Source organism: Mytilus edulis, chromosome 1, assembly GCF_963676685.1.
Source record: "Mytilus edulis chromosome 1, xbMytEdul2.2, whole genome shotgun sequence".
NCBI lineage: Eukaryota > Metazoa > Mollusca > Bivalvia > Mytilida > Mytilidae > Mytilus > Mytilus edulis.
In genome coordinates this window covers 119,478,477-119,504,411 of record NC_092344.1, presented here as the reverse complement: position 1 = coordinate 119,504,411, position 25,935 = coordinate 119,478,477, and the positions used below count along the sequence as shown (strand labels likewise).

The window sequence follows — 25,935 nt, the reverse complement described above, 5'->3', positions numbered from 1 at the left end:
AAGTGTTCAATTAGTTATATATAACATAGACGCCAGCTAGATAATAACAATGACAAGTATTTCAGCATTTATTTGGTAGAACACAAATCTAGGGTGCTCGCATAATGCAGCTTAACTGCATAAAAACGAGAAACGAGAAACACGTATAATTTACATAAACAAACGACAACTACTGTACATCAGATTCTTGACTTAGGACTGCTGAAAATGGGACGTTGACGATTTGAAAGTTGAAATCATCATATTTATGAAATTTCTAGTAAAATTCGTCCATGTCATAGTATGCTAGACGTGTGTTTCGTTTACATAAGATTCAGCAGCGTTCTCATAGATACAGTTGGAAAGCCAAATCAAATGCAAAGTTCAATGAATATCTCTTGATGGTAAGTAAGCGGTTCTAACAAAACGTCAATGAATACCTGTTGCATACTATTTTCCCCTTGTATGGCTCCGTATTCTCCTTTCAGGGGATCCCTACACGAGAAATATCGCCTGTAATTTGGATAGTTTTCCTTGTGAGCATGGCAAAAAGCTGCTCGCAACAATTACAAATTTTGAAAAGTTTGTAAGGTTTCTAATGGTGTCCTACACATATGGAAAGCCCAAAAACTAAAGCTAAACACGGACAAGGAATCAGAGCATTGTATGAGGGAGTTTAATTTTCTATTTCAGATCAAATTTATGTTACAATTTGGTTATTTTAATAGTCTTACTATTGACTAAATAACATATAACACCATTGGATAGTGGAAACCCAGTTTCCTAATAAGATATCTTATTGTTTAAAATGTTTTATCATCTTAATTTCTAATGATGATGGTAACAATATCAAGTGATGATAATAATGTAAGGTTCCATCATCCTTAGTTGTAATATGCACCAATTTTATTTATGAGACCTCAAAATTTTCCATATTACCTTGAACAATTACTATTCGTCTTAGACCTCAATTTTTTTTATATAGTGACACTCAAATACAGTGTTTCATTTCATTCAAAGACACAATAAAATTTGGCTTATCAGATCAAATCTATAAACAACAATCAATTCAAAGAAGGCAATGCTTTTATTAACAAATTAACCTGATTTAGGTAAAATGAGTATTTTAAGAAAATTTTTATTTATAACAAACTAACAATATTATAAATACTTACGAAAAATGCAACTTTATGTTTGCTGCATTTAAATTACACCTTTATATGCTGATTTGTTTTGTTTTACCTTTTTATATACTAATGAAAGCTCTGTAGTATTTTGCATACAAGTTGTCTTAAACAATAAGATCCATAAATCATAATTCTGATGGTTGAAATCAAAAACTTCCCATCATCCTTTCTAGACCAAATACTTCATATAGAATTTGTAGATGTAATGAAGAAATTGCAGGTAAATTGGAAAACCCTTCCATGTTCAGTAGGTAAAATAAAAACTGAAAGTATCCACAAATTGGATGTGACTGCCTGGTAGTATTGAAAATGTCGAACTCTATAAAACACAACAGTATCCAGATCCAGGCCAAATTTTAACTCATTCTTTGATACACAATCTGAGTAAGGAGTAATATGCAAAGAAAGTTAGCATGCCACTGTGAGTTTGTGTACACAATGGGACATACTTGAAACTAAAGAATAATTTAACAGTGCAAGTCACCATGAAGGGAAAGAATGTAACCAAAACATGCACTGAAAGGTAAAACTTAATAACTGATTCTTAAAGAACATACTAAAAACACGAAATTATTTAGAAAGCATTAGGGAAAAGTTAAATTAACAAATGGGGATATTCTTATACATCTTCAGACCAAATATATCATTGACCTACCATTAATGGTTCCCCTCAAACTGACCTAATCACAAACTAATAAATGTAAACCTAGCAAAAGACAATAGGCCATGACTGAGGGACTGAGGCAAATAATCACCATGAAAATGAGATGCACCAATACAAAAAGTATCATTAACCATTGACCTACTACTAATGGTACCCATAAAACCATACATAGTTGACGCTGCTGCAAAAGACACCAGAAACAGCACACTCAAGTCTCGCTCTTTCGACTTTGTCAATTCTAGACAATAAATCATCATAGAGAAAAATACTTTTTACTGATCCAACATAAAGTCATTTGAAGTGACTTGATTAAACCTGATCATTCTAACAAAAGAAATAAATCTCAATAGTTGCCAATACACATATATCACATCATTGAACATGTATACCAACAAACTATATTAATCAAAGAAAATAGTTTATACAATCTTATATCAAATCAGAAATTATGATTCTATCAAAATGTTGCATTATGAAGTAATATAAATCAGTGTTGCATTATTAAGTAATATAAATTACTGTCAGTAAATTAAGGCAGCAACAAAAACATAAACTTTTCAGTTCAGCGTTGAAAAGTATAAATTAATAAAATAATTTTAATGTTAGCTGGTATGAAACAAGTTATATAATGTATTGAGAAAAATAGGTTTACTATTTAACAGCACATATTTAACATTAGGTTGTCTCTTGGTTGCTACTACTAAGTAGAACATACCCAATAATAAGTAACTTTTAATATATAATCGTAGGATTTCACAAGGGAAAACTAGCATTTTTTGTGGAGAATTTCAAGACATTTCAAGACAATATATAAATTCTACACTTGTTTTTTAGCCTTTCTTCTCTGTGTAACCCATAAAAGTCCTGATATCACCACTGTACTAACTCCCAGTCCTATTACAAAAGTCACTGTTGGAAATGTACCCTGAAAAACAACAAATAACATGCTTTAACTATTAGTGTGTTTTATCAATATTATTTTAACACAGACATATATTATGAAAGTAGAACATTTCATATAAGGGTAACATTATATAATTCAGTATGGATACACTTGCAACCTAAGTAATACCTAAGATGGATAAAAACATCTGACACTTCATAATAAATGTAGCTTGAAACTATAAATCCTCTTTTGCCTTAAAAAGAGGTTAATGAAGGATTGAAACAGGTCAGGCTATGAATCACAAACAGGTGCTTTTCTCTCCTCCTTTTTAGTTATAATCTGATTTGATCCTCTTTAACCCCTTCCTGTTCCCATTGGTACTCTGGTACCGATGGGCTATATTTTTGGGTAACTAGCTTGCGCAAAGTATTGAATCTTTGACATTTGTTGACGTACAGAAGTGGTTGATGGCTCAAATCAATCCCCTATATCACAGCTGTGTGATTCGTGGTGCCTAAAACTTCTTCCGAGTACGGTTTGGTATCAAATCGCACCTAACGGACAACGTTTTCTCCTGTAAAAACCATGTTTTTTTTTTTAATTTGAACACAATATTTCCGTAGAGTATAGGAAAATAAACTGTTGATTTTAGGGGCAATATGTTAAAAAAAAAAGTTTTATTAACTTCGCCTTGTATTTTTGAGGGAAACTATTCAAAGTATGATTAAAATTTGTACTCAAGTGAAAAAACTGATTGGAAGTGTACCAACGCAATCATTCACTTGAAATGCACTCTCAAGTTGTGGTCAATTCTTTCCAAATTAATTGAAAAAAAGACAAAAAAGACAAAAAGTCATGATTTTTTTTTTTGCGAAGTTGAAATAGATGTAACAGAACATTGTTTCTGAAGTGCCTGGTTATGGAAATGTCGAAAACACTTTTGTTAAAATAAAGAAACCGGTAAAAGTCTAGAAAAATATGGCAGACTAAAGTATGATATCATCCTATAAAATATAGGAAAATATATGCCGTTACTACTAGACAATAGCACCTGATGATAATAAGCCTGACCGGTTTCGGTCCTTCAAGGACCTTCTTGAGAGGCTGAATGGTTACTTGTGTTTTTGGATTCCTTATATACTTTTCCATCGACGGTTGACAACCGGCGGTTCAGACTGATCCATTTGTCCGTTACCAGGGTGATCAAGTACATACCGGCGGTTGTTTTAACCGGCGGTGTAGTAAAACAGCCGGTTTTGTTACCGGTTGTTCAGATAACCGGCGGTTATGTTCCGGCGGTTGTGTTAACCGGCAGTAGTGTCAACCGGCGGTTGGTTTAACCGGCTGTTTAGTAAAACAGACGGTTTTGTTAACAGCTGTTCATATAACCGGCCGTTGTTTTTAACCGGCCGTGGTTTCCACCAGTGGTTGTGTTAACCAGCCGTGGTTTAAACCGACGGTTGTGTTAACCGACAGTTGTATCAACCGGCGGTTGTGTTAACCGGCGATGGTGTCCACCGGCGGTTGTGTTAACCGGCGGTTGTGTTAACCGACAGTGATGTCAACCGGCGGTAAGTTTAACCGTCCGAACGGTGAACTGGCGGATTGGTTGACCGTTGGAGAGGTTGTCTTGTGGATGGGTAAACTGGCTCGAATCACGGAAATAGATTTTTCCGGTGTTAAGTAATCTTTTGAGTAAGTTTTTATGTGTAAGTTTCGATAAAGTTGATAAGTCTGAACTCCTTTTTTGAGTGTCGGAAAAGTACTTAACATGAGTGTGCATTAGTAACAACCAAAAACACAGGGAAAAAATAATAATGATAAATTTTATTATTATAAATAAATAACATAGCAAAATTTATAAGTATACAGGTTGAGAACAATGTTGTTGTTTGCTAATGTATCTACATACGTATATAGCCGCTTATATGTGGCCCATTGTGTCTTCCTTCCTTTTGTATGTGTGCGGTTCACACGGTGGTGTATGACCCTTCCAGCTTACTTCTTTTGGTAAGTTTGGCATTCCATCGTCACCATGATTGATGATTAATTCGGATTTACCTGCACAATTGTTAGAGTTGGTTTCAATTTCTCGAAGGAAGTTGTCAATGAAATCAATATCATCTGTGTCGGTCATTTTGACCGTACTGGAATTAAAATCGACGTTTAACATTAAATCCATAGAAGAATCAGTACTGCTAGTTGTGTTGATTTCTTCTTTTGAAAGGTGTGGATTTCTGTTTAAACCGGAACCCGATGGTATTTGTCAGTCTTGTACAGTATTGGCACCGAAAATGTTAGGTTGCTCCAAATTCCTTTTCTTTTTTAGATGGATCCGCCTTTCATGATTTAATAGGCTATCGGCTCTTGTGAATTTAGAGTTGCATTTGTCGCAATCAAAAGTTTGTTGGTTGTGTAGGTTTAAATGCCTTTTTAAACTGCTTTTGCTTGTATAGTTTGCTTGGCATACATCACAAATAAATGAGCTGTTAGACATCGTGTTAGTCATATAGAAACTGTATGGTAGTTAAGGACGTCGTTAGTTGACGTTCCGACGTTGGTGACGTTTGAAGGATTGTAACGTCATGAGTAAAAGACATAAACGCAAAGGAAATTCGGCATCTCTGAATGCGTTTAAAATGCTATGTTATTCATGCATTATCGTTTACAGGATATCGCTAGGCTCCGATTAGAGTCCAAAAATCAGTGAAATTAATCGCCTTATCTTTTCATTCTTTGTGCTGAAATTTTAGCGTTAAAAATAAGAGATAACAAAAATATAAATGGAATCAAAGTTCTTGATGTTGAACACAAACTCTCGCAGTTTGCTGAAGATACATCACTACTTTTAGATGGTAGTGAAGAATCTTTAAATGAGGCATTATTGGAACTAGATTGGTTTGCTAAAATTTCTGGTTTGAATATAAATTTTTCCAAAACTCATGTGATTTGGATTGGAAGTAAAAAGTACAGCACAGAGACACTTTGTACAAATCAATATCTTACTTGGGGAAGCACATCCTTTAAATTATTGGGTGTTAATTTTGATGTTGATTTAGAAAAACTAGTTAAAATCAATTATGATGAAAATATTGTAAAAATAAAAAGACTAGTCAAACAATGGTCTAGACGTAACATTACTGTTATTGGTTGAATTACTGTTGTTAAGACACTTATGTTGCCAATTTTAAATCATTTAATATTGTCACTACCTAATCCAAGTGAAGATATTATTAAACAGATAAATGAACTGATGTATAAGTTTATTTGGAACTCACCAGTTCATAGAGTGAAAAAAGATGTAATACAAAAAGATTATTGTGATGGAGGCTTAAAAATGATTAATTTACATGCTTTTATAAATGCTTTGAAATGTACTTGGATTAGAAGAATTTGTAAAAATGATTGTAAATGGCGAAATATATTTTTGTCATATGTTGATAAAGATAGATTATTTAATTGTGGTAATAGCTATGTAAAGCAACTACAGCAAAGTATTAAGAATAAATTTTGGAAAGATGTACTGGGTGCTTGGCAAATGGTAATTGAAAAAGAAATGAATTTGCACGACTGGGAATATTTTCTTTCCAGTCCAATTTGGATGAATAACCTATTCCAAATTGATAACAAACCAGTTTTTTTCAAAGACTGGCATAGTAAGGGTATTTTATATGTAAATGATATTGTGGGGGAGAATGGTACCTTTCTAAATTTTTATCAATTTCAGGAGTGTTTTCAGATGGATATAGACATCATGAAATATAATAGCATAATTTCTATGCTAACTAAGACTTCCAAAAAAATTTATAGGGGAGATTATAAATTAGTATCTCCTTTCATACCATCAGTTATAAATACCATTCTCAAAAGCAAAAAGGGATCAAAAGATATGTTTTTGGTGCTAAACAAAAACAACACTGTTCCTACAGGAGTAAAAAGATGGGAAGCAATTTTAGTTTTAGAAAATCAAAACTGGAAAAAGATTTTTCAACTACCATTTGCTATTACAAAAAATACTGAGCTACAATGGCTTCAGTATAGAATTAATCATAAAATTCTGGCAACAAATACGTTTTTAAACAAAATTGGGATTGTGCAAAACCCATATTGTACTTTTTGTAAGACAGAACTTGAATCAATTGAACATATACTGTGGGATTGTTATTATGTACAACAATTTATTGAGCAAACTGAAATGTGGTTTCTCCATAATGGTATTAGTATACCATTTACACAGGATATTTTTTGTTTGGAAATTTATCACGAATGTACAAAGGTGACCCTCAAAACAATATTTTTCTCTGGATTAAACAATATATATATAATACACGATATTTTAAAGGAGAATTAAGTTTAACAGCATTGATTGAAAAAATAAAGCATCATTATATTTGGGAGAAGAAGATATCAGTTAAAAATAAATGTTTTGAAAAGTTTAATCAAGCTTGGTGCATTTACCAAGAGGCTTTACAGGATAATTTGGTGGATTAGCAACTATGAAAAAATTAGCAGACATCAAAATGAATTTTTGTTTTTTTTATATTGGTTTTTTGTTTTTTGTTTTTTGTTGCTTTTTGTTTTTTTCTTTTTCTTAATCATCTTTTAATTCTTTTATTTATTAATTCTCTATATTTTTTTTTGTATGTCCTTTTTAATAAGATACAATTATAAAATCCAAACAAAATGTTATTTTCAAGTTCTATACATTTTCTAATAGGTTGTATTATATTACATTTATATATATGAAATTAAATTATTGTTTGATAACTGTACTGTTGTATATTATATATGTTGGATAAAAAAAAAAAAAAAAAAAAAAAAAAAAAAAAAGTCTAGAAAAATATGGCAAACTAAAGTATGATATCATCCTATATTTGCTCAAAATAATGGGTTTTACAACAATTCTATGTTATATCGAGACTTAATTTCTAAACGAAAACAGTTAACAGGCTGATTATTTGATTACTTTCACTTCGTTCCTTAATGAAAGAGTTAAGTATTAAAACTTCGATATTTCAATCTGGAACTCCCGTGGTTCAGTGGGAAGCTGCACTAGCCCACAGCAGGAAGATTGCATGTTCGAACCTCAAAGCCGGAGGTGAAAAAGTAACTTCCTATATTAAATGAAACTTAACTTTACTTTCAATTTCAAAAAGAAGGTCATGAATACATACAAAACTCAACTTAAAAATAACGTTTGTATGTTTTTAAAGAATGTGTGTCCTAATTGCACCCCCCCCCTTAAACTAAAACATCATAGGCCCAAAACACCAAAGAAATTACTGTTGTTAAGACACTTATGTTGCCAATTTTAAATCATTTAATATTGTCACTACCTAATCCAAGTGAAGATATTATTAAACAGATAAATGAACTGATGTATAAGTTTATTTGGAACTCACCAGTTCATAGAGTGAAAAAAGATGTAATACAAAAAGATTATTGTGATGGAGGCTTAAAAATGATTAATTTACATGCTTTTATAAATGCTTTGAAATGTACTTGGATTAGAAGAATTTGTAACCAGGTGCTCCGCAGGGCGCAGCTTTATACGACCGCAGAGGTCGAACCCTGAACAGTTGGGGCAAGTATGGACAAAACATTCAAGCGTGATACAGCTCTGAATTTGGATTGTGATCAAATTTTTGACATTACATGGTTTTTTTTACACAAAACAAATGTCAAGATTTTACAAATCAATTAAAGATTTCTTCTTATTTAAATCTAAAATTAAATAGTTGACACAGCATAGGTTTCTGACACAGAATGAATGTGGTCTAATGAACTTAAAAGTTTTTTTTTTGCCTTTGAGCAATTCACTATGCTGTTGAATATTAATCCTCTCAAAAAAATGTTTGAAGAAATTTTCTTTTTATTTATGAAATCTGAAATGAGAAAAATTTAACCCCCCCCCCCTTTTTTCACATCCCCGTTTCCCTTTTTCCAAAACTGATATCAATTCAAATTTCTAATGGAGTTTGCAACAATAACTACTCTTTTAAATACATCATAAAATATTAAAATGTAAAATTAAGTGCTTGTTATCACTGAATGGTAAAGATTGGTTGGTAGTAAAAGTGAATATACATTGTTTATTGTATAAAACAATAAAAAAAACTTCATCAGCAACATTTTATATTGGCAAATTTCCAATGAAGTTATTTACATAAAGTTATTGGCAAATAAAAATAGAAAATGACATCATAGTCATGTCTGGCAAATTTCCAACATACATTATCTAAAACATTTTAGATAAGATAAGGAAAAAAAGCTTCATCAGCAACATTTTATATTGGCAAATTTCCAATGAAGTTATTTACATAAAGTTATTGGCAAATAAAAGTAGAAAATGACATCATAGTCATGTCTGGCAAATTTCCAACATATATTATCAACTACTATTCTATACAAAGAAAGATAACTCCAATTGAAAATTAATTGCTATTGCACAATATTGTGCAATTAGATATTTCTTGCTATTGTGCAATACTGTGCAATTGAAAATTTCTTGCTATTGCACAATACTTGATATGGAATCCTGATTTGGACCAACTTGAAAACTGGGCCCATAATCAAAAATCAAAGTACATATTTAGATAAAGCATATCAAATAAGCCCAAGAATTTAATTTTTGTTAAAATCAAACTTAGTTTAATTTGGACCCTTTGGACCTTAATGTAGACCAATTTGAAAACTGGACCAAAAATTAAGAATCTACATACACAGTTAGATTTGGCATATCAAAGAACCCATTTATTCAATTTTTGAAGAAATCAAACAAAGTTTAATTTTGGACCCCCATTTGGACCAACTTGAAAACTAGTCCAATAATTAAAAATCTAAGTACATTTTTAAATTCAGCATATCAAAGAACCCCAAGGATTCAATTTTTGTTAAAATCAAACTAAGTTTAATTTTGGACCCTTTGGACCTTAATGTAGACCAATTTGAAAACGGGACCAAAAATTAAGAATCTACATACATAGTTAGATTCGGCATATCAAAGAACCCCAATTATTCAATTTTTGATGAAATCACACAAAGTTCAATTTTGGACCCTTTGGGCCCCTTATTCCTAAACTGTTAGGACCAAAACTCCCAAAATCAAACCCAACCTTCCTTTTATGGTCATAAACCTTGTGTTTAAATTTCATAGATTTCTATTTACTTATACTAAAGTTATGGTGCAAAAACCAAAAATAATGCTTAATAGGGCCCCTTTTTGGCCCCTAATTCATAAACTGTTGTGACCTCAACTCCAAAAATCAATCCCAACCTTCCTTTTGTGGTCATAAACCTTGTGCTAAAATTTCATTGATTTCTATTTACTTATACTAAAGTTATTGTGCGAAAACCAAGAATAATGCTTATTTGGGCCCTTTTTTGGCCCTTAATTCCTAAACTGTTGGAACCAAAACCCCCAAAATCAATCCCAACCTTCCTTTTGTGGTCATAAACCTTGTGTCAAAATTTCATAGATTTCTATTAACTTAAACTAAAGTTATAGTGCGAAAACCAAGAAAATGCTTATTTGGGCCCTTTTTGGCCCCTAATTCCTAAAATGTTGGGACCAAAACTCCCAAAATCAATACCAACCTTCCTTTTGTGGTCATAAACCTTGTGTTAAAATTTCATAGATTTCCATTCACTTTTACTTAAGTTAGAGTGCGAAAACTAAAAGTATTCGGACGCCGGACGACGACGACGACGACGACGACGACGACGACGACGACGACGACGACGACGCAGACGCCAACGTGATAGCAATATACGACGAAAAATTTTTCAAATTTTGCGGTCGTATAAAAATGATTGTAAATGGCGAAATATATTTTTGTCATATGTTGATAAAGATAGATTATTTAATTGTGGTAATAGCTATGTAAAGCAACTACAGCAAAGTATTAAGAATAAATTTTGGAAAGATGTACTGGGTGCTTGGCAAATGGTAATTGAAAAAGAAATGAATTTGCACGACTGGGAATATTTTCTTTCCAGTCCAATTTGGATGAATAACCTATTCCAAATTGATAACAAACCAGTTTTTTTCAAAGACTGGCATAGTAAGGGTATTTTATATGTAAATGATATTGTGGGGGAGAATGGTACCTTTCTAAATTTTTATCAATTTCAGGAGTGTTTTCAGATGGATATAGACATCATGAAATATAATAGCATAATTTCTATGCTAACTAAGACTTCCAAAAAAATTTATAGGGGAGATTATAAATTAGTATCTCCTTTCATACCATCAGTTATAAATACCATTCTCAAAAGCAAAAAGGGATCAAAAGATATGTTTTTGGTGCTAAACAAAAACAACACTGTTCCTACAGGAGTAAAAAGATGGGAAGCAATTTTAGTTTTAGAAAATCAAAACTGGAAAAAGATTTTTCAACTACCATTTGCTATTACAAAAAATACTGAGCTACAATGGCTTCAGTATAGAATTAATCATAAAATTCTGGCAACAAATACGTTTTTAAACAAAATTGGGATTGTGCAAAACCCATATTGTACTTTTTGTAAGACAGAACTTGAATCAATTGAACATATACTGTGGGATTGTTATTATGTACAACAATTTATTGAGCAAACTGAAATGTGGTTTCTCCATAATGGTATTAGTATACCATTTACACAGGATATTTTTTGTTTGGAAATTTATCACGAATGTACAAAGGTGACCCTCAAAACAATATTTTTCTCTGGATTAAACAATATATATATAATACACGATATTTTAAAGGAGAATTAAGTTTAACAGCATTGATTGAAAAAATAAAGCATCATTATATTTGGGAGAAGAAGATATCAGTTAAAAATAAATGTTTTGAAAAGTTTAATCAAGCTTGGTGCATTTACCAAGAGGCTTTACAGGATAATTTGGTGGATTAGCAACTATGAAAAAATTAGCAGACATCAAAATGAATTTTTGTTTTTTTTATATTGGTTTTTTGTTTTTTGTTTTTTGTTGCTTTTTGTTTTTTTCTTTTTCTTAATCATCTTTTAATTCTTTTATTTATTAATTCTCTATATTTTTTTTTGTATGTCCTTTTTAATAAGATACAATTATAAAATCCAAACAAAATGTTATTTTCAAGTTCTATACATTTTCTAATAGGTTGTATTATATTACATTTATATATATGAAATTAAATTATTGTTTGATAACTGTACTGTTGTATATTATATATGTTGGATAAAAAAAAAAAAAAAAAAAAAAAAAAAAAAAAAGTCTAGAAAAATATGGCAAACTAAAGTATGATATCATCCTATATTTGCTCAAAATAATGGGTTTTACAACAATTCTATGTTATATCGAGACTTAATTTCTAAACGAAAACAGTTAACAGGCTGATTATTTGATTACTTTCACTTCGTTCCTTAATGAAAGAGTTAAGTATTAAAACTTCGATATTTCAATCTGGAACTCCCGTGGTTCAGTGGGAAGCTGCACTAGCCCACAGCAGGAAGATTGCATGTTCGAACCTCAAAGCCGGAGGTGAAAAAGTAACTTCCTATATTAAATGAAACTTAACTTTACTTTCAATTTCAAAAAGAAGGTCATGAATACATACAAAACTCAACTTAAAAATAACGTTTGTATGTTTTTAAAGAATGTGTGTCCTAATTGCACCCCCCCCCCCTTAAACTAAAACATCATAGGCCCAAAACACCAAAGAAATTATTGGTAATTCATTGAATCTTTACTTTCAAAGTCAAAATTCTATGTGCTGCTTGAAAAAACATAATTTTACCTAAAATTTGTGTCAAGGATAAGATTTTTGACGAAAAAACGGCTGAAAACCGTTATTTTGCATGTTGCGGGCATCAACGTTTGGAAGGCATACAGCACGTATTTCCTCAAACTATACCATAATGGTAACTTTCCTGTGTCTATCAGACTTAGGACATTGTTTTGACACTTAAACTATATCCTATTAGCCATTATAAAAGTCTCCACACGACCTTTTTCAGAAGACTTTTGGATTTTTTTTACCTTTTTTTTCGCAAGTCACATGACTTTCGGACAGATAACACGTGACTTCAAAAGACAAAATTTCTGATATATTATATTTTTTGAAATATTTTTTCAATTATCTCTCAAATGGACTCAAAACGACCTTTGTGTATGGACCCAAAACGACCTTTGTGTAAGCTTCAGTGCGAATGCTATATGCGATTAAACTTTGATAGTGTCTTTCCATAAGTTTATGTCCAATTTGGCGGAACGTGAAAGGGTTAATATCATATTCATAATGGAAACTGTAAAATCAATCATTTGACTGTCAATCTCAAGTGTTGTCTTTTATTAACTTTAACCAAATATGAGAACTAATATAAACAATTCATTAAATTTAAACATTTTGTCCATGAAAAAAATGCTTCATGACATAGTTCAAAATAAATAAGCCTAGAATTTTTGAGCTAACACAAGAGTATAATTAACATATACTCAAAGTAATGCTGTTATCATGTGAGACCAAAAACATCTTACTTGACGTAAACATTTATAACCATGGTAACCAGGTTTACATAAACATTCTGTTACTTGCGGTCCAACATCAACACAATAACTGTTAACATTTGGACAGGTTACTGAAATTAAAAGAAAATTTCCTGTAATACCATAACAATTAACATAAATCATAATACCTTTAGTTAAATTCTTTAAAAAAAAATATTTTAATATACTGTGGAATCATTAATTTTCGTGGGTACTAGTTTTCTTGGATTAAGGAAAACTTGCATATTTGTGGATATTTCATTTCATGGTTTTGCTGAAGTCTGTATACAAACCTTAAGAAAATTCGTCATTTCTAGAACATTGAATTTCGTGGTTTAATAGTAACCACATAATCCAGGAAAAATTGGTATCCAAGGAATAATAATGAATCCACAGTAACTTTTTGTTTCAGAATATTATCTAAAGAAAACATTTCCCATTTTTTTTCAAGCATTTACCAATTGGCAAAACATCACTTTCATTTTCAACCTGCATCAAGCAATGGTTTTCTATTCAATATAACAAGGCCTAAATTGATATTTACAGATTTATTTATAGTATAGTTTAGCACTAGATTTGACAAATTGCACTGAATTGTTTTACCTACCATTATAAACAGTACATGAACTTAGTTCACCCGTACAAATAACAGCATCTTCTGTATGTTTTGTTTCATTCCATAACTCACTCCCTCCTGGGCAATCTATCTTGGGAGGCAATTTTCTGTACAACAAAAATGTAAAAAGATGTACAAAACATTCTACTTCATATGTTGTACATATGGTATACAACAGTAGCCAGGGGATTCAGTACAACAAAAATTCTAAACTTTAGTTCAACAATGTACAAAACATTCTACTTTTTATGTTTTACATTTGGTAAACAATAGTAGCCAAGGGATTCAGGTAAACTCAACCCTACCCCCCTGAAAACAAATAATTTCTATTTATTTAGGACATTGGAATGCCATTTTTAACCATCACTTTGAAGAATTTTGAAACCCTAATTTGTCTTCTTTTTTGTGTATATTTCTTGCAACTGATCAACAAAACAAAGCTCCTTTTTACAACCCATCTTATACTGATTTCTTTTTTTAACATTTTGGTTTTCATAACTAGGTCAATGCCTGTTCTTGTATGTATTCTGGTCTTCAAAAGATTTGGTTTTTAGTTATGTGAGCGTACCACATCTGATTCAGAATATAAACTAACAAGACAAATACAAATACAAACTCACAAAGTTTGTAACTGTGTTAAACCATGGAATGCTTCTATAGTTGGCACTTGTATGGAATTATTTTGTAAATATCTGAAATTTAAAAAAAAATAACACTATTTATGAGGTCATTAATTTGCAATTAATAAATTTAAATGAGCAAATTTTTCAATTGAAATTCAACAAATTTGAATGATGAACCTCTAAAAATGTTAGAATTTAATGCAAATTCATATTAGAAATAAACTAAGCCTTGTTCTTTCCATGCTGCAGAAAACATTCAATAAAAATCATGAAATCATTTTCCTCCATTAAAAAAATCCTATTCTGTTAAGATTCTGATCAGTGTGCCTGATATTGGTTTCTAATCTGTTCTGAAACTGATGTATGAACAATATCTAATCTGTTCTGTCCAATGTGATGAACAATTATCTGATATTGAAAGATTATAATTTCAACCAGATGCTCCGCAGGGCGTAGCTTTATACGACCGCAGGGTTGAACCCTGAACGGTTGGGGCAAGTATGGACACAACATTCAAGCTGGATTCAGCTCTAAATTTGGATTGTGATTAAATAGTTGACACAGCATAGGTTTCTGACACAGAATGAATGTGTTCTAATGAACTTAAAATTTTTGTTTTCTCTTAGAGCAATTCACTATGCTGTTGAATATTAATCCTCTCCAAAAAATGTTTGAAGAAATTTTCTTTTTATTTATGAATTTTATGAAATTTCTAATGAGAAAATTGAACCCACTTTTTTTAATCACATCCCCTTTCCCTTATTCCAAAACTAATCTCAATTAAAATTTCTAATGGAGTTTGCAACAATAACTACTCATTTAAATACATCATAAAATATTAAGATGTAAAAAAACTGCTTGTTATCACTGAATGGTAAAGATTATTTTAATTTATCAGTTGGTAGTAAAAAGTGAATATACATTGTATACTGTATATAACAAAGATTTAAGTTGATTCTGGACAAAGAAAGATAACTCCAATTAAAAAAAATTCTTGCAATTGCACAATATTGTTCAATTAGATATTTCTTGCCTACTATTCTGGACAAAGAAAGATAACTCTAATTTAAAAAAAATTTGCTATTTCACAATATTGTGCAATTAGATATTTCTTGCCATTGCGCAATACTGTGCAATTGAAAAGACTTGCTATTGCACAATACTTTTATATATAATAATTTTAGATCCTGATTTGGACCAACTTGAAAACTGGGCCCATAATAAAAAATCTAAGTACATGTTTGGATTCAGCATATCAAAGAACCCCAAGATTTCATTTTTTGTTAAAATCAAACTAAGTTTAATTTTGGACTCTTTGGACTTTAATGTAGACCAATTTGAAAACAGGACCAAAACTGAAGAATCTACATACACAGTTAGATTTGGCATATCAAAATACCCCATTTATTCAATTTTTGATAAAATCAAACAAAGTTTAATTTTGGACCCCAATTTGGACCAACTTGAAAACTGGGCCAATAATCAAGAATCTAATAGATATAGGAAGATGTGGTGTGAGTGCCAATGAGACAACTCTCCATCCAAATAACAATTTAAAAATTAAACCATTATAGGTTAAAGTACGGCCTTCAACACGGAGCCTTGGCTCACACCGAACAACAAGCTATAAAGGGCCCCAAAATTACTAGTGTAAAACCATTCAAACGGGAAAACCAACGGTCTAATCTATATAAACAAAACGAGAAACGAGAAACACGTATATATTACATAAACAAACGACAACTACTGCACATCAGATTCCAGACTTAGGACAGATGCAAACATTTGCAGCGGGATTAAACGTTTTAATGGGCCCAAACCTTCTCCCTTTTTCTGAAACAATAGCATAACATCACAACATAGAAAAACATACGATAAAATATCAATTGGCAGACTTAACTCAATCAAAAAATGTATGATTACACAATGAACGAATAAATTTGATCTGCGATATCTGAAAACAAATGCACAGTTAATTAAATATTAGAGACAAACATTCATGACCAAAAGGCTAACAAACAAATTCAAACACACTGAGAAATATTTAACCAATCAATGTACACTTTAGAAAAAAAACGGTTTTTAGATTCAGCATATCAAAGAACCCAACCGATTCATTTTTTGTCAAAATCAAACTAAGTTTAATTTTGGACCCTTTGGACCTTAATGTAGACCAATTTGAAAACGGGACCAAAAGTAAAGAATCTACATACACAGTTAGATTCGGCATATCAAAGAACCCCAATTATTCAATTTTGATGAAATCAAACAAAGTTTAATTTTGGACCCTTTGGGCCTCTTTTTCCTAAACTGTTGGGACCAAAACTCCCAAAATCAATACCAACCTTCCTTTTATGGTCATAAACCTTGTGTTTAAATTTCATAGATTTCTATTTACTTCTACTAAAGTTATGGTGCGAAAATCAAGAAAAATGCTTATTTGGGTCCCTCTTTGGCCCCTAATTCCTAAACTATTGGGACTTACACTCCCAAAATCAATACCAACCTTCCTTTTGTGGTCATAAACATTGTGTTTAAATTTCATTGATTTCTATTTACTTTAACTAAAGTTATTGTGCGAAAACCAAGAATAATGCTTATTTGGGCCCTTTTTTGGCCCCTAATTCCTTAACTGTTGAAACCAACACTCCCAAAATCAATCCCAACCTTTCTTTTGTGGTCATAAACCTTGTGTCAAAATTACATAGATTTCTATTAACTTAAACTAAAGTTATAGTGCGAAAACCAAGAAAATGCTTATTTGGGCCCTTTTTGGCCCCTAATTCCTAAAATTTTGGGACCAAAACTCCCAAATTCAAAACCAACCTTCCTTTTGTGGTCATAAACCTTGTGTTAAAATTTCATAGATTTCTATTCACTTTTACTAAAGTTAGAGTGCGAAAACTAAAAGTATTCGGACGACGACGACGACGCCAACGTGATAGCAATATACGACGAAAAAATTTTCAAATTCTGCAGTCGTATAAAAACCATTTGTTTTACTTTACATTATTTTTTTTATTTTTTCTATTAATTTTGTGTCTGTTTTTATCATATAATTATATATTACACGTATATACATTTTCATAATATTCATCAGGATAATATTTCACTAGTTTCATTGGATTAGCATACATTGTCATATACTCATGTATACTTGTCTGATCCAGTTTTCCTTTTCTACTGGATGATCATATACAGTTATTGTGAACTGCTCCTTAATTTTTACCTTTAACATATTTAAAACAACCTATGGGAATTTAGTTTGAAACATAATGTCTGGTTGTAAATTAAACTGAAACTGATGTATGAACAATATGTTATAAGGCAGATTATAATACTTACAAAAACTTTAAGTTATTGAAATTGATGAACATATCTTCAATAGAAGTGATATGACAACTGGACAAATCTAACCTGAAATACAGAAAAATAACTATAAAATGAGTATACATGTAGTCATTTAACCCCGCCACATTATTTAAGTATGTGTCTGTCCCAAGTCAGGAGCCTGTAATTCAGTGGTTGTCGTTTGTTTATGTGTTATACATTTGTTTTTCGTTCATTTTTTTACATAAATAAGGCCGTTAGTTTTCTCGTTTGAATTGTTTTACATGGTCTTATCAGGGCCTTTTATAGCTGACTATGCGGTATGGGCTTTGCTCATTGTTGAAGGCCGTAAGGTGACCTATAGTTGTTAATGTTTGTGTTATTTTGGTCTTTTGTGGATAGTTGTCTCATAGGCAATCATACATTTGTACCACATCTTCTTTTTTATATGATATCATAAGTCTTGACAAATCTAAGTTGGAAAAAAACATTACCTGAAACAGTAAGCATGTCATTCGGGAATGCTGATAAATTATTTTGTATTACATTGTTCTATATTTCATTTTTTCTATAAAAAAAATTATAAACTCAGGTTATGTATCCTTGTTTATTCAAGCAAGTCCAAAGCACTTTATCACTAGCAATTTTTTTTTATGTCCTTATAAATATTGTTCTTGTTAGTAATTTGTTGCTGACCAGGGGCAGATTCAGCCATTTTAAAAAGGGGGTTCCTAACCAAGAACAAAGGGCCAGGGGGTTCCAACTACATGTGCCCATTCAAATGCATTGATTGTTCAAAAAAAAAGGGGGGTTCCAACCCGCTGACCTTGGATCTGCCACTGGCTGTCTCATTACAGTACCTTGCAAATCTACTTTTTTTCCATAAATGTTTTACTTCCTAGTGTTAGAAATCTTACCCAACAACTGATGATTCTGTTTTTCCTTTATTAACACAACATCTTCCCAATTCTTCAGTGTTGAGTATAGAGCAGTTTAATGACATAGGATAGGAACAATTCTTCTGACATAATTCTATCTGAAATAATTACATTACATAAATGCTTCATCATAATACGTTATTTTGATTGGTCAACAGCAATCTGGTGTCATTCTGAAATTAACCTTCATTTCAAAATGAAATATAACATTCATGATGACGAAAGCTTCCAGAATGCATGAAACTGATGGGGAAAAGGTAAAGAAACTAAGTGTCATAAATCCTGAATCATGGTCGACCTATTTCACAGAACTTACCCCCTGAATTTATTTTGAACAGATATATAATGTTATGGAGGGGTATTTGCGAAAAATACCAGTCAAGGGGATGTGAAATTTCACGAGCCGTAAGTCGATCGAAATTCTGTCCCAAGACTGATATTTTAGTCTCTGTACAGGTACAGATAAAAAAATAACTTGTATTAACGCTGTAATTCATCATTTCATAAACATGTTTTAATATGCATAATTTTTAGACTAGGTGGATATTATCATAGAACTGTGGGAATTATATGTAGTTATATGCATTAGCTTGCTTTTGTTATGTTAAAATTTGTCAGGAGGATGTTGGACCATCGTATTTGAGGCATTTTCATTGGCAGTGGTGAAAAACAGGCAAATTCGTTTGAAATGAGAATTTTTTTTTAGAATATGCAAAAAATACACTGGCTACCAACCAATCAAAAGCTGGCATTCTTATATAACCTGTAATTATATATAAAATATTGATTGTTTATATTCTGACTTGAAACATTTGTCACTGGACATTGATAAAAAAATATTAATACACAAATAAATGGGTACAAGTCAAATCGGCACCTGGTCAAATCGGCACCCATAGAAAAAGTCAAATCGGAACCTGGTTAAATCGGCATCTAGTCAAATCGGCACCTATTTAAAGTCTTTTTGTTGAGACTGGATTTAAATCAAAACAGGGCAGAATGGCATTCTCTACTTATTATGGCAGTAACCTGCAACAGTTGATGCACCAATTGATGTACTTAGTTTAATATACACATGCCCAGTTTGCTGCTTATCTGACTAAATATAAAATCTATTGTTCACCATGATTGAAAGCTGTGATGATCAGGTAAATTCTACTCACTTATGCCTCACTGAACAGAATTTTTATTGTTAGATTTAACAAGAAATTTAAAGGTCAACTATTCCTTTTGATGTTGATCAGGTGTTCAGATAGGTATACAATAGATTTCAAGTTTTGTCACTTTAGCAGAAAACGGGTTATCCCAATAATTTTTAAATAAAGTGCATATGTTGATGTAGTCTTCTTCTTCTTCTTTAGTTACAGAATACCATCAACATTTTGAAGATTACATTCTGGCGCATGCCTGATTGAGGTTGCTTTTTAAAATTAATTTCAATTTTTCTTTATTTTTAAGATTTACAATTTTTATTGAACTTTTAATTTTTACATTTTTTTTTTTTTTTTTTTTTTAAATTAAGATAAAAACAATAGGTACATTTAGTTTAAGTGAGAAAAGGTTTTAAGGAGTACTTCATGGGTAAGTGCATCCTTAAAGTTGTCTGTAGAAGTTTTGTTTGAAATATCAGCTGGTGGTAGTTTATTCCAGTCTTTGATTGTTTGGCTGAAGAATGAGAATTTAAAACTGTCTTTATTGCATTGGAGCTGTCTGAATGTTAATTGATGAGTAGATCTTGTTTTTGACTGGCTTTTTATCAGAATATCTTGTGATGGTATAGCAATTTCGTTATTTATTACTTTGTGGAGCATTTGTAATCTGGTTTTAAGCCTTCGTTCTTGTAGAGTTTGCCATTTCAGATTTTGAAGCATATCAGATACACTGCTGGTGTTGTGAAATCTGTTGCATGTATATCGTGCAGCTCTTCTTTGCACTTGTTCCAGTCTGTATATATTTTCTGATGTGTATGGGTCCCAAACGGTGCAACAGTATTCGAGTTTTGGTCTTACTATAGTTTGATATGCTCTTTCCTTCACTAATTTTGAACTAATTTTTAGGTTGCGTCTGACGAAAGATAAAGATTGATTTGCTTCTGCTGCTGATTGTTGTATATGTTTGTTCCATTTAAGATCTGAAGAGATTGTAATGCCTAGATATTTAGCTGATTGTACTTGTTCTAGGATATGACCGTGCATGTTGTAATAGAAGTGTATTTGTTTTTTCTTTGTTGAGACTCTTAAGATGTTACATTTGTCAGGGTGGAATGACATGAGCCAGTCTTGTTCCCATTTAATAGCTGCTTCTATGTCTTCTTGAAGCTTAATACAATCGTTTTGGCAGGTAATAGGCCGGAAGATAATGCTGTCGTCTGCAAAGAGTCTTATTTGGCTGTGTTTAAGGTAGTCAGGTAAATCATTGATGTAGATAAGAAAGAGTATTGGTCCTAGTACAGTGCCCTGAGGAACGCCTGATGTTACTGGAATTTTTTCAGATGTCGTGTTTTCGAGAAGGACTGTTTGAGTTCTGTTAGATAAAAATGATTTGATCCAGTGTATTGCTTGATCAGAGATGCCATAGTGTTTTAATTTGAAAAGTAAGCGTTTGTGTGGCACTTTGTCAAATGCTTTGGCAAAATCCATGATAACTAAGTCAGTTTGTATATTTTTATCGTTGTTTTGAGCTAGTTGGTGTATAAGAGATATTACTTGAGATTCACAAGATCTTTTTGCTCTAAATCCGTGTTGTAGTTCATATAGGATGTTATTTGCTTCAAGATGTTTCATCATATTGCTAGCTAGTATATGTTCAAGTAATTTACATGAGATACAGGTAAGTGAGATTGGTCTATAATTACCAGGATGATGTTTGTCTCCTTTTTTAAATACTGGTGTAACGTTTGCATGGTTCCAGTCTGATGGTACTTTGCCTGTCTCAAGAGATTTGTCAAAAATGATTACAAGTATGTCTGAGGTTATTTCGATGTTTTCCTTCAGTATTTTGCCAGCGATAGTATCTGGTCCTGTAGCTTTATTGATGTTTATGTTTTTTATGAGTTTGTATACACCTTCCCGACTGATGTTAATTTGTTCCATTTTAGGGTGTGTACTAGCTTCTTTCGTTGGTATTTCTGTGTTAGTTTCTGATGTAAAAGCAGATTTAAATTGTTGGTTAAGAATGTTGGCTTTATCAGAGGGGTTTGTATGGAGGGTGCCTTCGCTTCTTAAGGATGCAATGCCGGTGTTTTCTTTTCTTTGGCTTTTTATATAAGAGTACAGCTTTTTTGGTTGTTTGTTAAAGCAATGCTGATCTGGTTCTTTTATGTCGATGTCAAAGATCATATTTTCGATGTATGCCCAGTATGCTATTCTCATCTCTTTTTGGAGTTTGGTTTTTATCTCTTTGTATTTATTTTTGTATTTTGAGTCATGACTTTTCTTTTTATAGAGTTTGTTTTTCTTTCTTATGAGTCTTTTCAGGTCTCTATTTACCCATGGTAATTTTGATTTTTTCCCAATTACTTTAGTTGGTATATTTTTGTTGATGGTCTCTGTTGTTTTTGTTTTAAAGGTGGTCCATAGATCATCGATAGTCATATTTGTCTTGTTTGCTTTTAAATGATCATATATAAGAATAAGGTCTTCCTTTATGTTCTCCCAGTTTGCTTTTTTGTATATTAGTGCTTTATGTGGTTGTTGTTTTGGTGTTGTATAGCAAAGTTGATTTCACAAAAGACAATATCATGGTCGCTTCCTCCTATTGGTGGGAGGGTCTCAACTCTGTTGATAAATGATGGGTTTGTCATGCACATTAGATCTAAAGTTCTGTCATTTCTGGTGTTTTTGTCAATTACTTAGTTAAGTTAAGTCCAAATAATTATGATGTCTGGCAAGGCTATTTTAATTTTTTTTCTGGGACGCCTTCCTAAAAAAAAAAAAAATAGCCGTCCCAGACGTCATAATTATTTGGACTAATGTTGATGCACCTAGTGCTAGAGATTATAGCCAATAAAAATGGCAATATAATTAGAAAATGCCATCCTGCCCTAATTTGCTTTAAATCTAGTGCAAACACAAATACCCCTCTATAGAGGGATAATTTTATCCCTCTAAAGAAGGTTTATCCCTTTATACAGGTATAATCACCATCCAGGGGGTTTGTTCCCAACCTGTTCGTTTGATGACAATGATGTATTCCCGACATTAACTGGAACTCAACATCTATTCAAGGAAATAAAGTAAACTCTGGTATCAACAAAAGACTCCTAGACATGATCCACAACTGTCATATGGAGCAAACAGTCACTTTTCCCACCCGTCTGGACAACACACTGGACTTGTTTCTTACTAACCGGCCAAGCCTAATCAACAGATGCTCTCCTTTACCCGGTATATCAGATCATGATGCAGTCTTTATTGAATCATCAGCAGCTGCAAAACGAGGGAAACCGGTAAAACGGAAAATACACCTATGGAAAAGAGCAGATAATGAAAAACTGAAAAAAGAATGTCTAGAATTCCAACAACAATTCCTAGACAAATACACTATTCAGTCATCTATAGCAGAGATGTGGCTAGACATCAGCACCGCACTAACTAACATCCTAGATTCATCAGTACCATCAAAGATGACCACCAGCCGCTTTAGTCAACCCTGGATCACAAAAGAGATAAAAGCACTATCACGGCGTAAGAAAAGATGCTTTAATAGGGTCAAATCATCAAACAGATCAAGGGATAAGAAAAAGTATCAACATCTAAAATCTGCAACAAAAACAGCATGCAAAAAGGCCTACAATGATTATCTAACCAACATAATCTCACCAGATTGCACTTCAAACCCAAAACGCTTCTGGAGTTTTATTAACAGTAAAAACAAGGACAGCAGTGGAGTGGCACCTCTTAAAGCAACAGATGGCCTTACATATTCAGAACCAACGGCAAAAGCGAACATCCTGAACAACCAATTTTCATCGGTATTTAATTCCAACGAACCAGAAGACAACATCAAACCAATGGGTAAACAGAAGTTCCCGAATATGTTTAACATTAACATCACAGAACCAGGAGTATTAAAACTACTACAAGGCCTTAAAATCCACAAAGCTACTGGGCCAGATGGATTGTCAGCTAGACTGTTGAAGTTCGTAGGCTCTGAAATAGCACCAGTCTTCACAGTCTTTTTCCAGGCATCCATTAACCAAGGAGCGATCCCAAAGGAATGGAAGAAGGCAGACGTAGTTCCTATATTTAAGAAAGGTGCTAAAAACCGCCCTGAAAACTACAGACCTGTCTCGCTCACATCCATCACCTGTAAAATGCTGGAGCATATAATCACGAGCAGCATAATGAAACACCTAGAGAAACACACCATACTAACAGACGCACAGCATGGCTTCCGTAAACACAGATCCTGTGAATCTCAACTTATAATCACTATCCAGGATCTAGCCAAAACAGTCGATAACACCGGACAAACAGATGTCATCCTCCTGGACTTCTCCAAGGCTTTCGACAAGGTTCCTCATAAGCGACTTATGCATAAGCTACATCACTACGGAATACGGGGTAATCTCCATAGCTGGATTGAAGACTTTCTCAACGAAAGAACATAACATGTCGTCCTCGAAAACGGTAAATCCAATACTGCACCTGTCCAATCAGGAGTTCCTCAGGGCAGTGTCCTTGGACCCATCCTTTTTCTACTTTACATTAACGACCTACCAGATTACACAGTCAACAAATCATCAGTTAGACTCTTTGCCAATGACTGCGTATTGTACAGGGAAATAAAAAACACCAAAGATGCAGAACTACTTCAACAAGATCTGGAAACCCTACAAGAATGGGAGAATGATTGGCTCATGGAATTTCATCCCAAAAAGTGCCAAGTCATTCACATTACCAACAAGAGGAAACCAATCAGACAGCCATATATCATCCATGGTCACGTCTTAGAGGAAGTAGAATGTGCAAAATATCTGGGGGCCAACATCCACCACAAACTAAACTGGACTACTCACATAGACCAAGTAGTAAGAAAAGCCAACAACACCAGGGCTTTTCTACAGAGAAATATATCACAATGCCCACGAAAGACCAAGGAACTCTGCTACAAGACCCTTGTGAGACCACAGATGGAGTATGCAAGCATCATTTGGGATCCACACACAGCAAACAACATCCACAACCTGGAAATGGTACAACGTAGGGCAGCAAGATTTGTTACTGGTGACTACCACCGAACCACTAGTGTAACAAACCTATTACACCAGCTGCAATGGCCAACCCTACAAGAGCGTAGAGCAACGAATAAAGTTATAATGATGTACCGCATAGTTAACCACTTGGTTGCAATACCAACATCCTGCTTAATCCCAACAGCAGCAACATTAAGAGGACACAACCAACGATTCCTTGTTCCATTCGCAAGAACGCAGCTTTACCAGTACTCGTTCTTCCCAGACGCCATCAGATTATGGAACAGTCTACCACCAACTACTGTAGCCTGCAACTCAATTGACACATTCAAGTGTGAGTTGCAGAAGACCAAGATGTATTAAGGACTGTGCGAAATTTTTAACTGTACATACTATTTTTTAACTGCACTGTAAATATTGGTTTGTCTGCACCACGCATCAGTTCGATAATACACCAGATGGTGGTATGAACTGTATATGGAAGAAGAAGAAGAAGAAGAAGATGTGTTTTGTCATTTGATTTTGCCATTTGATTAGGGACTTTCCGGTTGAATTTTCCTTGGAGTTCATGATGTTATGGGAATTATTGAAACTATATTCCTAATATTCATCGTTACCTTTTCACTCTCAAACAACGGTAATATCATACATGTGATTATTATGTAGACCAACATCGTTCAATGTTGATTTTCTTCCTGGTGAGAAGGGAAATAACTCTATTTTAGTAATATGACCTAAAACCAACATAACCTATAAAAAAATGTGTACAGTAACGTATTTTATTTACTTTCGGTTGAGGAGAAATGAAGGGTGTTCGCTAGTGAATCATAACAACCTTTTAGAACATAAATTTGAATAGATTTTTTTTAATTAATGAGCAATGAAAGTGTTTTAAAAATAAATGTCTGCATTTTTAAATGTCACGACTCCCTGTTTGCCATGATAAAGCTACAAGTTGACAATGACTCCAGTTCTTGTATATTTTCCGTTTTCGTTTTTTACCTGT

General features: G+C 32.7%; 1 protein-coding gene across 2 annotated transcripts; it reads right to left on the bottom strand.

The window, feature by feature from the left end:
- Positions 1-1,047: 1,047 nt before the first annotated feature.
- LOC139503424 (all-trans retinoic acid-induced differentiation factor-like) lies at positions 1,048-25,673 on the bottom strand. 2 transcript variants are annotated; one of them, XM_071293205.1, is made up of 7 exons: positions 25,547-25,673; positions 18,713-18,831; positions 17,811-17,882; positions 14,463-14,534; positions 13,834-13,949; positions 13,218-13,318; positions 1,048-2,755 (listed from the first exon to the last, which is right to left on the bottom strand). In XM_071293205.1, exons 1-7 carry the CDS (start codon positions 25,601-25,603, stop codon positions 2,648-2,650), a joined length of 645 nt encoding a protein of 214 aa, XP_071149306.1. In that variant the 5' UTR covers positions 25,604-25,673; the 3' UTR covers positions 1,048-2,647. The 2 variants fall into 2 exon arrangements, with proteins under 2 accessions (XP_071149306.1, XP_071149313.1); XM_071293212.1 differs by having other exon boundaries at positions 18,713-18,827; positions 25,547-25,640.
- Positions 25,674-25,935: the final 262 nt, after the last annotated feature.